This window comes from Lepidothrix coronata, unplaced genomic scaffold, assembly GCF_001604755.1.
Source record: "Lepidothrix coronata isolate B3197 unplaced genomic scaffold, Lepidothrix_coronata-1.0 Scaffold9, whole genome shotgun sequence".
NCBI classification, from domain to species: domain Eukaryota; kingdom Metazoa; phylum Chordata; class Aves; order Passeriformes; family Pipridae; genus Lepidothrix; species Lepidothrix coronata.
Window position 1 is genome coordinate 11,064,030 of NW_016690189.1, and position 15,020 is coordinate 11,079,049.

Sequence of the window (15,020 nt, forward strand, 5' to 3'; positions counted from 1 at the left end):
ATTGTGTTTTTGTGTATAATAGCTTATATATATTTTTAAAAATAATTGATGTGTTGTGATCGTTTAGAAGAAAAAGCTCACTCATAGAAAATTATCACTCATAGAAAATATTAGAAAGTTATTGATTCACTTAAATTACGTTTTGATTTTTTCACTATAACTATTTTCAAAGATTGGTATGTCCTATGTATTTCAATTTCACCAGTTTACATAGATTCTCGTGTGCGGCTTTACTGCTTATATAGTTACTGCACACGTTTTTTAACGGATAATCTTGCAGCGAAGTCTGTCCAATCATGTTTCAGAGAACTTCTACCCCTCCTCGATTTTTTTTCTCATCTTCATTTGCCGTTCTCTCTGAAAGTTGTCTGAAGGTGAGTTTAGCAGTAAAGGTACACTAATCAAGAGTTTACATGTTTCAGTTTCATTTTTAAAAGATAAAACTATTTTTTAAACTAATATTTTTACAGGATTTTCCGCTGCTGTGGTGGCAAAGACAAGAATGTGGCTGTTTTTAGAGACATTGAAAAATTAAATACATAAAATAAGGGTGGCCTTGTACAGATCACAGGTACAGATGTTGCATCTGTTAGCAGAGAAATTAGTGTTCCAGTGGCTCCTCACTGACAAATGAAAATAATGTAGTCTGCCATGTCATTCATGCACAGTTTCTTCAGCACAGGCCCAAAAGAAACCCAAATGGGGCAAGACAAATACCTAGACTCCAAAGGAGACATCCTAAATTTTCAAACCAGTAACAAAGGCCCTGTTCCACAAGGAACATGATAGCATTCTAGATTGGGCAATGGAGGTACTTTATTTCCAGAGTACAGTGGGGATGCCAAAGCCAAGTTCATGGTGTTCTCTCTCCTAAGGCCAGTTTGCTCCTTTCATGGGGGGAATTTCAGGGACCATGACTGGACTGCTGCGGAAGACCAGGCTACCATGAGAAACTAGGCACTCCATAGTCACTTCCTCTGTCATTCCCAGGAGATTTTGACAGTAAGGTAGGTATGCCCTGCACTGGTAAGGATACACTTGGTGTAACATTTCCAGCTGGCTTTTTCACTCTCTGTGTACACAAACAAATCCACGGGATGTTACGAACAGAGTAGTTTAGCACTGGCTGCTGCAGAGCTGCTTGAACCCACTCCGCCATGAAAATCCAGTTGTTCAGTCTGCTCAATCAGACTTCAGGGGCTCTGTATCAAGGGCCTCTCCTGGGAGTTATTACCACTTGCAGATGTCTGCCATGAGGTTATCAGAAAATTCTGGGCTTCGCCAAATCACATACCTATGCATTTTTCATAAGCTGTCCAGCTCTGCAAAGCTGAATTTTTGTTTCTGCCTTTTTTTTTTTTAAAGGGAATGAAATTAAGTTAGAGCCTCATAGTATAACCCTCCCCCATAATGAGCTTCTTCTGCCCAAGAATCTGTGACTACATATAATATTCTCTGTCTCTTGCTGTCTCTCTCCTTTGCAAAATATCAGAACAATCTGGAAAAGGATTTTTTTTAAAAAATAATAGATACATGCTTCTCCATAGAATTTCTTTAAACTCATGACAGAAATACAACTAATAAAGTGAAGCAAGTTTGGAGCTGAGTTCCCTCTCTTCTTCCCTTCCAGCTGATTCTAAAGTATACATCAAATATCATCTGGTCTGTGAGATCAGTTCAATGAATTAAACTGGAACTTGAGATCCATAGAATTATTTGCACTGTAAGGGACACTCAAGATCATATAGATTAACCTCTGTGTTGCGTTAAAAATTTGGCAGAAAATTAACACCCTTGCATTCTAGCTGGGCTTAATTTCTGATTACTGCAAATTCAGCACTGTAAGCCTAGTAGTGTTCAATAAGAACTTTCATGAGCACAGATTCACAAATAGTGCAGTTTATGATCCAGCACTACAGATCTGGTTGCATTCAATAAGAACTTGTGTAATCACAGATTCAAAAATAGTGCAGTTTGTTGAAGCAACAGAAATACCAATTTGAAATAGCCATTGCTAAATGCACAAGCTCTGATAGAGCTCCAACAAGAACAATAATATTGGATTAACCTGGATAATAATAATAATAACAATTGTGTGCAGAAGCTTAGCAAGAAGGCCTCCCCACTTGGGAGGAGAGAGAGGAGAGTAACCCGTTGATGGTCTCCAAGGTTTTTTTTAGGGTCTTCCTCCTAAGTAGGTGAAATTTCTACCTTTCTTATATACAGCACATTCTTATCCCACTCTCCTCTTATGTATGGCGTGATCTAGGTGGAGAGTTAAGTAATATAATCATATGTGTGGTAACACAAACTTCATTAAGTTTATTTGCATATGTAGTAGTATGAGTTTTAATAGTTAAATGACTCCTTTTCAGGCAAAAATTAGTTTTTTGGCCATGTGTCCCTCAAAGTTCAGATAATATGACTTTGTTCTATTCTGTGTTGTTTCTCAGAGCTAAAGCAGGACCATCTTATCTCCACAAGAACTCTTCCTTCAATCAAATCGTTCTCACTTGACGGCAGTGATACATACCTCCATGCACAAAGATGACACGGAAAGTACACAGCGTAGGCCATAGACAGTAAGATACAGCCCTTGCCTTGGTCCTTGGTCAACATCCCACACCCCTGTGCTGTGGGTAGGGATTTCTTTTACTAGATCAAGTTTTCAGTGACTGATGTACACAATAATCCTATTATTATTTTTCTACATTTCAAATTTTCCCCAACTCCCGGCAGCACAATCCTGAACTCATTTATGGGGAAACTCTCCACTCACTGAGGTTTCACTGATGTCCCAGCAGAAGGCCTGTAGGAATGATGAACAAAACTCACATAGGAATAGAAATGCAAGAGATCACAAAAACCAATCTGCAAAGTGAAAATCAGAATAAAACAGAACTCCAAATCTAGGAAGAATTGTTCAAAATTGAGAGTGAATGGGAATCTTAGGAGGAGTCACACTGATGACTTTATTGTGCTTTGACAACCTGTTCTGGTAAAAAGGGATTTCAAATTCCCACAGAAAAAAAAGTGGTTGGTAACTCCCAGTGCCCAGCAGTAAATTGGGTGCATTGTGATCTAGACAGTAAAAAAGAAATTTGTGGAAGAAAAACTATGTTGTGTAACCTTACTAAGTCAAAGCTGTCTGGTTGAAAAGTGGTTCTGTACCTGAACTGAAGCTGGCCCAAATCTGTACCAACACGCAAGCAGCAGAGAACAAGTCTGGTATAAATGCCATTCATATTGTACTCTTACTTTTCCAGACTCCACAGTGGTTGTCCCAAGCTTCTGTCCATACACTATAGCTGTCTCTCCACTCTGCTCCTTCTCTTTGAGAACCTATAAACTTAGTCTTGAAATGTACAAAACATACATTTCACAATTTATTCAGCCCAGGATACTATGAAGGACTTTTTCTCTGCTTTTTTCATCCGTCATGGGTTAACCCCAGCCAGCAATTAAGCACCATGCAGCTGCTCACTCACTCACCTCCAGAGATGAGAAAAATGTAAACACTTGTGATTGGAGATAAGGACAGTTTAATAGGTAAAGCAAAAGCCATGCACACAAGCAAAGCAAAGCAAGGAATTAATTCCTCACTTCCCATTGCCAGGCAGGTGTTCTCCAGGACAGCAGGGCTCCATGACACATAATGGTGACTTGGGAAGATAATGGCCATCACCCTGAACGCCCTCTTTCCTTTTATTTCTCCCCACTTTAGCTGCCTGAGCATGACACTATATGGTCTGGAATATCCCTCTGGTCAGTTGGGGTCAGCTGTCCTGGCTGTGTCCCCTCCCAACCTCTTGTGCACCCTCAGCCCCCTCACTGGTGGGGTGGTGCAAAAAGAAGAAAAGGCTTCGATGCTGAGTAAGCATTGCTCAGCAATATTAAAAACAAGCCTTTGTTATCAATACTGTTTCCAGCACAAATTTGAAACATCTTTGTGCACAAACTAACATTGTTCAACCTTTTATGCAAGACCAGCTTCCAATTTTCTCAATCAAATGCAGAAGGTTTTTTGGAAACTATTGGAGTACTTTCACTTGAAATAAAACTTCAGCTTTGGTGTTTTTAAGAAGTGAGCCTCTAAGAGAGACTTTTTAATAATTTTTCAAAGACATGCTAAGGCCATGCTGAATAAACTCTTACTCTCACATGACAATGATGACCAGAAAAGATACAGATACACAAGAAGCACAGGAGTAACATAACTCACTAACAGAGAACAAGGATGTAAAGAAATACATTTATGAAAATTACCTGGTTTTGTGGCAATCTGACAGGCAATTGGGCTTTGTGGTGACTAATGCTGATGAAAAATTCTGTAACCCCATCATAGACCTGCTCACCGGTACCAAGGAAATTTATTATTCTGTGAATGACTAACTTAAACAGAATTCTTGGCAGGTTGCTAACAGTCTGTTCTGCTATTTTTAGACCTTTTTCTAACTCACTGATTCATTTGACATTATTTTCTTTCTCCATTTCTACTTCCAGTGATAGAACACCGTAAACTTTTGATATGCACATTCACTCAGTAAGTACATCTGTGAAATAAATAGTTGACCCTATGGAAGAGAAATGTAATTGTAATAATTTGCAATGCTGAACTCTTCTTTTTTGACCTTCCTCCTCATTTTGGGGCATCTTAGCATTTAAAATGACAAAGCAGATCCTTTTGTTTTCTGACAAAGTATGACTGCCCACTGTCATACTGGCCTGGTTTTTTTCCTCCTATTAAACCACCTCCTCTTTCACCATCAGCAGCTCAGTTCTCTGTGTCAAATTTTTGCACAGAATTCCTAATCAGCCTGGTTGCCATCCCATTCCCAGGTGAGAACTATTCACAAAACAAAATATGTTTACTGCCTGAGATCCTAAAGCTCTGTTTTCCCTATCACCTGCTTTCCAAACAATGATATTCTTTAGAGTCTCTAGTATAAGTAAATGTTCATGCAGTGAGGGCATTGCAGAAATTTAACGAATCTGCTATTCATCTTGGAATATCTGTTAGTCTGAGTACTTTGCAAATGTGGAACAGTCTGGGCACACGACATAGTGGACATAAGTAGTTCAATAAATAGAGATGTTCTGTCAAATAATACAGAAGTCTTGATGGCATCTTAATTTGGGATATTAATGCAACTACTGAATGTGGTAGGAAATGTCTGGAGAAGTTTCTGCTCATTGGTTCATAGAAAAGACATCCACCTAGGAGAGGTATGGAGATAAAGGCATGATGAGCAAGGAAGATGTTCCTTGTAATAAGGAGTGTGACAAGTTCATCAGTATTATAAGATAACAAAATCAAACATTAGGGCACCTTAGCTGTTTTGAGGTTTGATTTTTCGTTATGAACACATCTCAAGTTCTTTTCAAGCTGTCCATCTTACCATATAGCACATCTTAGAAGATGCTGAACAGAGCTCATCTCTTTTCCTTCTTTCCCCAGTATCATAGGGCATCTTAACATGTTTGATAAAACAAATTAATGCCCAGATGTCCAAAAAAGATGTCATAGAACAGTGAGATGTGTTCCCTCTTCACTGCAATCATAAATCACATATTTAAACCCCAGTTCAGCAAGTTAATTAGAAATTTGAGGCATGACAGCAACATTTTTTCTAAGAATATCAACTTTTCTTATGATCAGAATAGGAATCTGCTTGAGAGCTAGAGAGAAACCTGCTGAAGGTTATGTGTGGTCCTGACGGACACACATTAATTGGACATCATGGCAGTTACTTGGCAATTTAACATAGGCTATTTCTAAAGGGAGAATCAGTCTGGAGTTTTGCACACCTATCCCATAGATAAGATGAGATGGCATTCACAATGCTGAGGGGTTAAGAATGAGCAATGATGAATCAGGGTTACAGACTTATATGCCAGCGGTGCAATTGGCATAAAAATGACATTACACTTATCCCTGCAGTATGATTTTTCTCAGGCCACTCTTGCGTTTAGTCGCTACACTCCCTTTTTTTAGTAGGAAGAAAAAAATCCAATAGGTATTTATGCTATACTGCCCAAACCAGCTTTACAAGTTTAACAGGATTTTTTGGTTGGATGTTAATTTTGTTCCTGTACTGGACACTGGAGCCTAGACAGCCAATATGTTCAGTGTTCCTGCATACATACACACTTCCTTTCTGTAGTGTGGAACAACGTCTTCCATAATTTAGCAGCTATCTCCAGATAAGAGTGATAAAGTCTATTCAGCTGAAGCCACAGCTATATACACTTTGCCTGTAAAGGTATTATTGTACATAGGCCAGTGCTCTCCACCACCACTTGTGTTCGGTAATGCACTAATTTTCTAAATCCCTTCTACTGCAATATCTGAAGTGTGTAACTGCTCCAACATAATTGTATAAATACAAAATAACTGTATAAATACAGTTATAACAGTTTGAGTTTTCCCTCTTACCTGTCAGAAAAGGACCAGCTTGATGCCTCCCCAAAGTGAGCAGCGAGGGTAAGTTGCAACTGGCTAAGACTGAACTTCTGTCATTACCTAGACTTATCCAGAGGCCGAAGTATTTATTCCAGGGCTGTCCTGCTGAGTTCAATTTAGATAGAAGGGATGTGTGAGGTATGGTTTTGCCCATGTGACTATAAATGGTTTCACCTTTTCAAGTTCAGCTTTAAGAATAAATTAAGCATACCACGTTTACTACAACAATATACATGCAGTTTGACCGTGCCCAGTCAAAACACCTCTCCCCTAGTTTCCCTCCCAGAAATAGTGGTAGCAGGCTGGAAAATTGCAGTTGACCCACTCTCTTTGGGTCAGTGCACCCAGCCGGGTGAAACCCTTTGAGAATTAGCATGTGCAATTCCTGACATCCTCCACTAATGCTAACTATGAAAGTCTGGGAAGCACATCTCCACCCCAAACCGGGGCCCAGGCAAGTGAACTCAGGAATTCAGGTTGTCAGGGTGAAGGGATATGGCAAGATAATTTCAGAAAAAGTGGGGTGTGTATGCCAGTGTGTATGTTATGTAAAGGAAGAGATCACAAACTCAAGCAAGGATCAAAATGTTGGATTCACCCTAAGAGGCAATGAAGAGTAAGAACAGTGTTTCAGGAACAAGACTTCAAAATAGATGCTCTGTTTTGTATTTCTTCCCCTTTTAGTACAGATTTAGGATGCTGTAAAGTCTGCGAAAACACGAATACCAGTGAAATCAAATCCCACCATTTCTCTTCCAAACTGCAGGGACCCTGTTTCCAGGTGATCCCTTGAGATATATGAGGTTAACAGCTATGGACATGAGATCAATCATCTGTGCTGAGAGCTAAGTAGGTAATTTCCTGAAATTCCCCATTCTTCCTTGGGGAAGCAGTAGTACCAGCACGGTGACTAAAGCAAGGAAACAGCCTCTCCCCCCTCACTGCTCCCTGACTGCTTCCCACCCCTCCACACAGACAGAGCTAAAAGGAGAGAAGGGTATCACTTGAGTGCAGTAAAAGCAAGGGAGGGAGAGTATGGCTGAGTTGTTGAATAAAGTACCATGAGAAGGTGGCAAATTCATCTAAGTTTAGTACAGCACTAATAAAAGCACTTATGAAAAATGAGGGAATAACTAAACCTGCAGGAACCAAGAGGCATGCCCTGAGAAGCAAGAGCTGGAGAACACTACAAATGAAACTACAAACCCAAAGAACAACTTTGCTTGAACTTTGAGCTCATTAACATGGTAAGCACCCACCCCTAGACTGTGAGTGCCCCTTACTCACATAAGCCCCTTCCTCATAGAGCATGTGCACTGTATCTTTAAACAGAGACAGGAGAACACAAAACCAGTGACTACATCTGTAGGTTGTTACGTGTACAGAAAATACCAGCTTTTTATTGTTCGAATTCCATAAAAATGAAAACCTGGCATACTGCAAGTGCACTAGCCTTGTGGATATTCCACCTAGAACCCATCTCTGCATTGATATGATATAAAATCAAATATTTCGACTCTGTATATGGCTTGCACGCCAGCTGAAAGAACCCATATTTAGAAAAACAGGTTCATCGGGGAAACGAGGCCGTTTCAGGGTTAGGGGGATACACGAGGGAGGCTCCGACCCCCGCGGGTTCCTACCGCGCCCAACGCCGTCTCCGAGCGCCTCCACTGACGAAACGAACACCCAGCTAAGAGCCGAGCCCGGCAGCGCCAAGGCGCAGGAGTTTCAGCACCGAAGTGGAGGACCTGCGGGCAGCATCACGGTAGCTCGAAACCTCCGCGCATCCCAGATCCTCCTCGCCCTACAGTTTCCCAAGGAGGAAAACTAGACTGGAAGTGGAAAAGCCGGGGGGAGGAGTGAGGGAGCGGGAGGCGAAGAGGAAGGGAGGAAGGGAAGAGACGTACCAGGAAGTTCTTAAGCCTCTTCCGAGTGAACTTATAAAAGGTGAAACGCCTTTTTAACCTGAAAACTGCTGGGCAGTAGAAAAGCCCAAGAGCGGGGCGGCCAATCTTTACGCAGCGCGGGCTTTTCGAAATCTGTCGGTCTCCGGGGGCGGAGGGAGGTGCTTCAGAACGCGGCTCTCCCGTCTCCAGGCTGATAGGAGAAACTACACTGCCAGCCCTGCTCCCAAGAGCCGGGACGCCCTGAGCGCTGTTTAACTACCAACGGAGACTCCGGGCTCGCACCTATTCCTTGCGGATAACGGGAGGGTATTTGCACCAACGCCAGGGGACTTTCTTGAAATCAGCTGTGCTGCGGTGCTGCCCAGCACCTGTAAAAAACAAGAGCGCGGAAATTTATTACCAAGTCCACCTGAAAGTAAGCGAGAGCAACGGAAAAAAAAAAGGTTAAAACTGTACGCGTGCGCGCACAGACACACCCACCCACCCCCTCCCCCGAGATGTAAAAAAGAAGTTTCAGCTCCTTTTGTGAAAACTTGGGTGGCTCTTAAAAGAGCCGTTGGGTTTATCTGCAAGGCAGACAGGATTTTCTCCGAACCATTTATTTTTTCTTGGGCGCTGCCTTCTTTACTTTCGCTGCTTTTGGCTTGGCTGCCTTTGGCTTTGCTGCCTTTGGCTTCACCGCTTTTGCCTTGGCAGGGCTCTTCGCTACTGCCGCCACTTTTTTAGGCTTAGCAGCCTTTGTCGCCTTTTTGGGGCTCTTGGCTGCTTTCTTGGCCACGCTAGCCGCCGGCTTCTTGGCTTTCTTAGGACTCTTCTTCGCTGTCACTGCCTTCTTGGGCTTCTTGGCGGCGCTGGCAGGTTTCTTAGTCGCTGGCTTTTTAGGCTTGGCTGCAGTTGTTTTCTTCTTAGGAGCCTTTTCCTTCACTTCTCCAGGTTTCTTGCTAAGGCGGAAAGAGCCGGAGGCGCCAGTGCCCTTGGTCTGCACCAAAATGCCTTTGCTGACAAGGCTCTTGATTCCCAGCTTGATGCGGCTGTTACTTTTTTCCACATCGTAGCCGCCGGCAGCCAGCGCCTTCTTGAGCGCAGCGAGGGAGAGCCCCTTGCGCTCCTTGGAGGCGGACACGGCCTTGGTGATGAGCTCGGCGACGCTGGGCCCCGCGGGCTTGCGGGCTTTGGAACCGCCCGCCGCTTTCTTCGGCTTCTTGGAAGCAGGAGCCTTAGCCGGAGCCGGGGCGGCGGCGGCGACATCGGGCGCAGCGACGGGAGCAGTCTCAGCCATGCTTCCTTCGGGATCCGGGCGAACAATGGAGACAGCGGCGCCGCTGCCCCTTTTATAGCAGCGCCGCGCGCGCTGATTGGTGCGCCGCGCGCTGCTCCACCGCCCGCCGCCGCACCCGTTGTGTTTTTTCCCGGTCCAAAAAGGACTTTTTCCTCACGAAATTTGCTGCCGATGCACCCCGTTTCTGCCCGAGAGGAGAGGAGGGAGTCTGTCCTACAAGCTAATGGAGTTTCCCATTGGAAGGAGTAGAAATGAGGGAAACGCGACCGCTGAAACTTAGCAGCGTGAAGCCACAGAGACCTCGGCAGAGAGAAATCTTCTGTTTTTATTTTAAATTTAAATTATACCATGGGCTAAATGGGCACAACTGGCATGAAATCTTGTTCTTTAGAAGGTTCCCTACCGAGCAGGCCAAAACCAACGTGGTTTGGACGGTTGGTCTCACAGTAAATTGATATTAAAGCCGAGGAAGTAACACAGTTTTGCCCCATGGTCCCAGGCGCGGATGCAGAGCTGACTCCCTCGGCTGAGCCACTTCCCTCCGAAATCATCCCTCCCAGCGTCCCTTCAGCAATCCCGGTGTCTTAGCTAATGCCCTGTGGGGAGGCGTTTGTGCTTTAGCTGCATGTGTGAAAGTCGATGTTATTTTCCTTCTGCTTCGGTATGTCACTGGAACAAAGCTCCGACGTGCCCCCTCTGAAGACTGGTGTTTCTGTCAACGCACTTTCAATGTAATCTTGATGAAGTCGCATTCGTTTGTTAAATTCAGGAGTCATGATGGTTGCAATTGCAGTATATCACTTCTTTGCTGCGTTTGCAAGGCCATGTTGCTTTCTTTTAAATGCCATTTAACAGTCTGCCTGCAATAGTATCGTGTTTCATACACTAGATATCCGGGCTACCATCAGCTCCTAAAAATGTGTAAACAAATATATTCAGGGTGAAAAGTAAATGTAAAAGGGCGAATGAAAGGTAGGTAATAGAGTTCCCACTATCTGGGACTGTGAAAATAAAAAAACACAGTAACTTGAGCCTTTGTGAACTGTCATATTCTTTTCTAATTACCCGTGTTTAATTGAAAAATCTAAAGGGCTACAGTTAGATCAAGTACCAGTAATTTGGAATACCGGGGGGTTTTTTAAACCTTTGTTTGAAGGTAAATATTGAAAAAAAATACACCTTAGTGAGGTCTCTTTCAGTAATCTATAAAACCTATAAAACGAAGGTAAATATGTGTTTTGGATTATGTGGCTGTGATAACGACCATGACAAAACTGCAAAGTGTACTGCAGGACTGTGATTGTTTATTTATTAAACACGGAAATGGGAAATTGTGTTTAATGCCCATTTAATCTCGTGTTTATTACATATAATGGGGGAGGATTAAGGTCCTCAGTGACATTACTGATTGCTGCATCAGAATGCTGACAATGAGGAAAATATTTTTTTTCTAAACTAGTAGTAGTAATCCCATAGGCACAAAGAATAGAGAGTTCAACGCCTCCCAGAGGCACTGGGGCTAATATTTTGTAATTCTCTGATATCTGTATGTAAGTAGTTTGTTTGTGTCGAGCTATTCATATATAATTGCAGCTTTCTGTGAATTCTCTGGACTTGTACAGGGAGTACTGTAATCCTTATCAAACTTTGAAAGACTCATAGTAATCTTTTTATTTTTCCCTAATTCCTTCAGACAGAAACGGATTCCAAGATTCCTGGAAATATAAACAGAACAACTTTTTTCTTGGCTTTCATTGTCACGATATTTTGTTGACTTACTTAGAGACTGAAGTGTTTAGTGATCTGATGCTGGTGTCTCAAGCTCATCATTGCTTCATGTAAGATATATTACTGAACATTGGAGATAATCCCTACCCACCATGTGTGAGAGATTTGCGACCAAGAAAGGACAGATTGGTAGTATCAGGCTGTGGATGCATATAGGTAAAAAGTCATTATGATCTCTACAATGCAGACCAAAACCAAAGATGGGCATAAAACCAGAACACAGGAAGGGCAGACTTGAGCGTTGATGCAACTCAGAGATAATTTACCTCTTTGGCTTTTTTATTCAGATGTATTTTACTTTTGGGAGTTCAAACGTAATATCCTAGAATCATCCAAATATTTGTATTTTAATCCAGTAAATAGGTTTTTATTTCTCAGCCACTGTAGATTAACATTTTATTTTTCAGCCACTATAAAATATAACTCAAAACAGAGATCAAGTGCTCAAATTAACAACTTGGTGCAATTAACACAGGTATAGCAGGAAGGCTTCTCCAGACTTTGATATTCTCCTGTTTCTTCAGGTAGAAGTTGTATTTGGGTATCATCACTCCATTCACTTTCCCTTCATTTTCTGAATCATTAAGTGTCAGTAGTAATACTGAAATATTTTTTTTAAAATGCTGTGACTTTCCTTCCAGGAAACATGTTTATGGAGTAGCACAGGCTTTTGCAGAGATTCTACCCAGAGTTTTTTTTTAGAGGTGACTAGAAAAAAAAAATTAAAAAAAAGGAGCCGTTGACAGGAAAATGTGGTGAGTTCCGATTCTGCATTAAAATCCCACACCTGCTCTGGATGAATTCAAATTTATGCAGATTGTTTACAGAAACCAAACATTTCCCCTTGCTCCTATTCCAAAGAGGAATGGGGTAGGTAGTACCAAATGATTGTTTTCCCGTGTTTTAATAAAAAATTTCAAAGCTGATGCCAAGCACAGGTGTCCTACTGTTCAGTAAATCATGAATCACTGATTCTTTCTGCTTAAAAGAGTCATAGGCTCCCATTGCTTTCCTCTGTGGCTACTGACATTTATTTTCCTGAATGACTAATTAAAGTCAAAATGTCCTATAATAAATGTTGATTCAGTATTTTCAATATCCCATGTGTAAATGAATAACAGCTAATTTCTTCACCAGGAGTTGTGGTTTCCACAAGGGTGAGGCTCTTGGCTTGGTTGTAGGGCAAGCTTATTTTATTTGTCTTAGAATTTCTGCATATAGGGCAAGGTTCATCGTGGGTTATGCAGTACAAAATGTTCAAAAAGTCTGTAATCCACATTTGAAAGACATATCAAATTTATTTCTTTTTTTCTCATGCAAAAAATATGCCTCATTGTCAGGAAATAGATCAGTGTTGAAATCACAGAAACACCATTCAAATACAAATGAAAACTATTTCTCTGTCTTCCAGCCTTTGTCCAGTAACACTCTTGGGAAGATAGAAACCCTGCTGCTCAGCTTGAAGAAGCTCAAATGGATTGTAACTTTTCATTTTTCATTTTCTCTCGGGTGGAGCAATAGCAGTTTCTGACACAGCATGAGACCTAAAAGCTGCTATTAAAGCTGGCAAAAGGATGAGAATGATAAGAAGGGTCGTTTTATGCTTAGTCAACAGTATAGATCTACTAATAAGTATGGGTGAGAAAGAATCATTTTCCAGGTCACAGATTCCCAAAGCTGATGGAAGAAGGATGTGACCTACAGTGGTTTTGTAACAACCATATTAGAGCTCCTTCCTGAATTGTAAGGGTAGGATGGGAATGAGGCCTTCTTGTCCAAAGCAACTCAAAGTTATTGCCCTTTAGAAACTCCAGATATGACACAAGCAGATAACATTCTGGTATAGTGTAGTGAGGAAAGTCAAAAATGTTTGCAAAATTCCTAACCCATGTGGAATTTTTTTACTTTTCCTCCATATGGCAAAATCAGTTCATAAAGTTCCCAAACTCCATTGATAGCAGTTAGCAGAATTCCTGTTACTATGTAACAGCCCAAGCTCTGAGGGTTTAGAGGCATACACAGGAACAAAGCCCAGGGCAGCCACTTCATACTGATTTCTGCTGTTTGCTGCAGATGAGGGGAATTTGAAATGCAGTTTGCAGCTGCTATGCTCACATTTTGCATGTTCAACAGTAATCCTCACTGATGAAACATAAAGAGGTCAACTTAGTGTTCGTAACATACAAATCAGAACTTCATCCGCATATAAAATTATTTTCATGCAGATTTTCTGAAAAAACAACAACAAAAAAAAAAAGCCACCCAAAACCCCCGAAACACCGACAAGCAGAGACCAAAACAACCCATCAAACAAACCGCACTGAAGAAACCAACCAGATAAATGCACAGACAATGGTCTCCACGCTGATAATTTATAAAGGAAAGAAGCTGAGAAGAAAATTGCAAAAAATATAAATGAAGATAACCTAAACGAACAGGTAAAACAATTAAGAAAAATTATAAGGTATGCTTTCAGAATTTTTAACCAATAATTAATACCCTATTTGCTATAGTTAGCTAGTGGTTTTATAAATTATTAACAGTTATTCATTGTCTTCTAGGCTATATATATATATTTTTTCACATGCAATGCTACTTAAAAGGGTTCCAGAGCCTATGTAGGCCCCAAACTGTTATCTAAAAAAGGCAAAAGGGAGAAAGAAAAATAAAGTGGGCACACTGTTTCTGACAATTATATTCTGTAGCTGGTTAAGTTTGTTTTTAAAGTATTGCCATATAAGTTCCCAGTATACAGTAAGCAGCAGCAGAAGAACTAGAGAATATGAGTTCAGTGATTTAGTGCTCCTCACAAAGGAAAATAAAATGAAACCAAATCATAAGATCTGCACCTATTGTTGGAAATAATCAGTACCAGCAAAAGATAGGCTATTTATAAAAAAACCCTGACATGTGAAAAACAGATATGTTGTGCTGCAGGTAAAGCAACACAGTGGAACATATTCATTGTAAGACTGAAAGACCAACATCAATTGCAAGACAAATGTATGCTCCTAACACTTAAGTCATCTCGTAGAAAATCCAATTTAAAAATGTTTAAAGAAAATTATATAAGGCCCAGAAGGTGGCAGGACAGGGTAAAATATGCGAAGTCAAGGCAAGTGACTCGGAACACTTCCCCCCAACACTGTACCGGGATAGTGCTGCGCAAACCCGCTGGAAAGATCCGGGGGACCCCCGCAAGACTGGTGGAATCCCGGTGCACGGCCGCACTAGGCCGCAACACTCTACGGCACCTGAGACTGCTCAGGCCGAGTCTAGATCGACTCGTCAGGGGAAGCGCGCTCAGAATATCAAAGAAAGGTCTACGGGCCGTTGATGCGTCCTAAGGGGAAGATGCGGGGAAAAGCGGTTCAGTGGGTTGAGGGGGCTGGGGGCCTCGGAGCGAGGCGCAGGCCGAGAGGGAGGCGGGGATTGTGGCGGAGAAGCCGCCGGGGCCCCGGGGCGGCGGCCGAGAGCAGCAGAGGGGGCGGAGGCGCAGGCCCGGCCCCCGCCCGCCGCGCCCGCCCCTGCTCCCAACCAGGTCGGCTCCCAGCGCATAAAGCCCGCCGCGCGGGCGCCG

The 15,020-nt window shown here is 42.1% G+C and overlaps 1 protein-coding gene and 1 long non-coding RNA gene across 3 annotated transcripts; one reads left to right on the forward strand and one right to left on the reverse strand.

Annotated features, from left to right (window-relative positions):
• The first annotated feature begins 982 nt into the window (after positions 1-982).
• LOC108492234 lies at positions 983-7,696 on the forward strand. Its single transcript, XR_001873048.1, has 3 exons — positions 983-1,007; positions 6,444-6,484; positions 7,609-7,696. It is a non-coding gene; the product is annotated as an uncharacterized LOC108492234 (long non-coding RNA).
• Positions 7,697-7,943: 247 nt separating this feature from the next.
• LOC108492209 (histone H1.03) lies at positions 7,944-9,663 on the reverse strand. Of its 2 annotated transcripts, XM_017804263.1 has the most exons (3): positions 8,656-9,663; positions 8,374-8,563; positions 7,944-8,214 (listed from the first exon to the last, which is right to left on the reverse strand). In XM_017804263.1, the coding sequence occupies exon 1, from the start codon at positions 9,650-9,652 to the stop codon at positions 8,972-8,974; it is 681 nt and encodes a 226-aa protein (XP_017659752.1). In that variant the 5' UTR covers positions 9,653-9,663; the 3' UTR covers positions 7,944-8,214; positions 8,374-8,563; positions 8,656-8,971. The 2 variants fall into 2 exon arrangements, with proteins under 2 accessions (XP_017659752.1, XP_017659751.1); XM_017804262.1 differs by having other exon boundaries at positions 8,374-9,663.
• Between the last annotated feature and the right edge of the window lie 5,357 nt (positions 9,664-15,020).

What these genes read in the sequence shown, in the direction of transcription:
- LOC108492209 (XM_017804263.1), bottom strand. Translation starts at nt 9,652, where the DNA reads ATGGCTGAGACTGCTCCCGTCGCTGCGCCCGATGTCGCCGCCGCCGCC.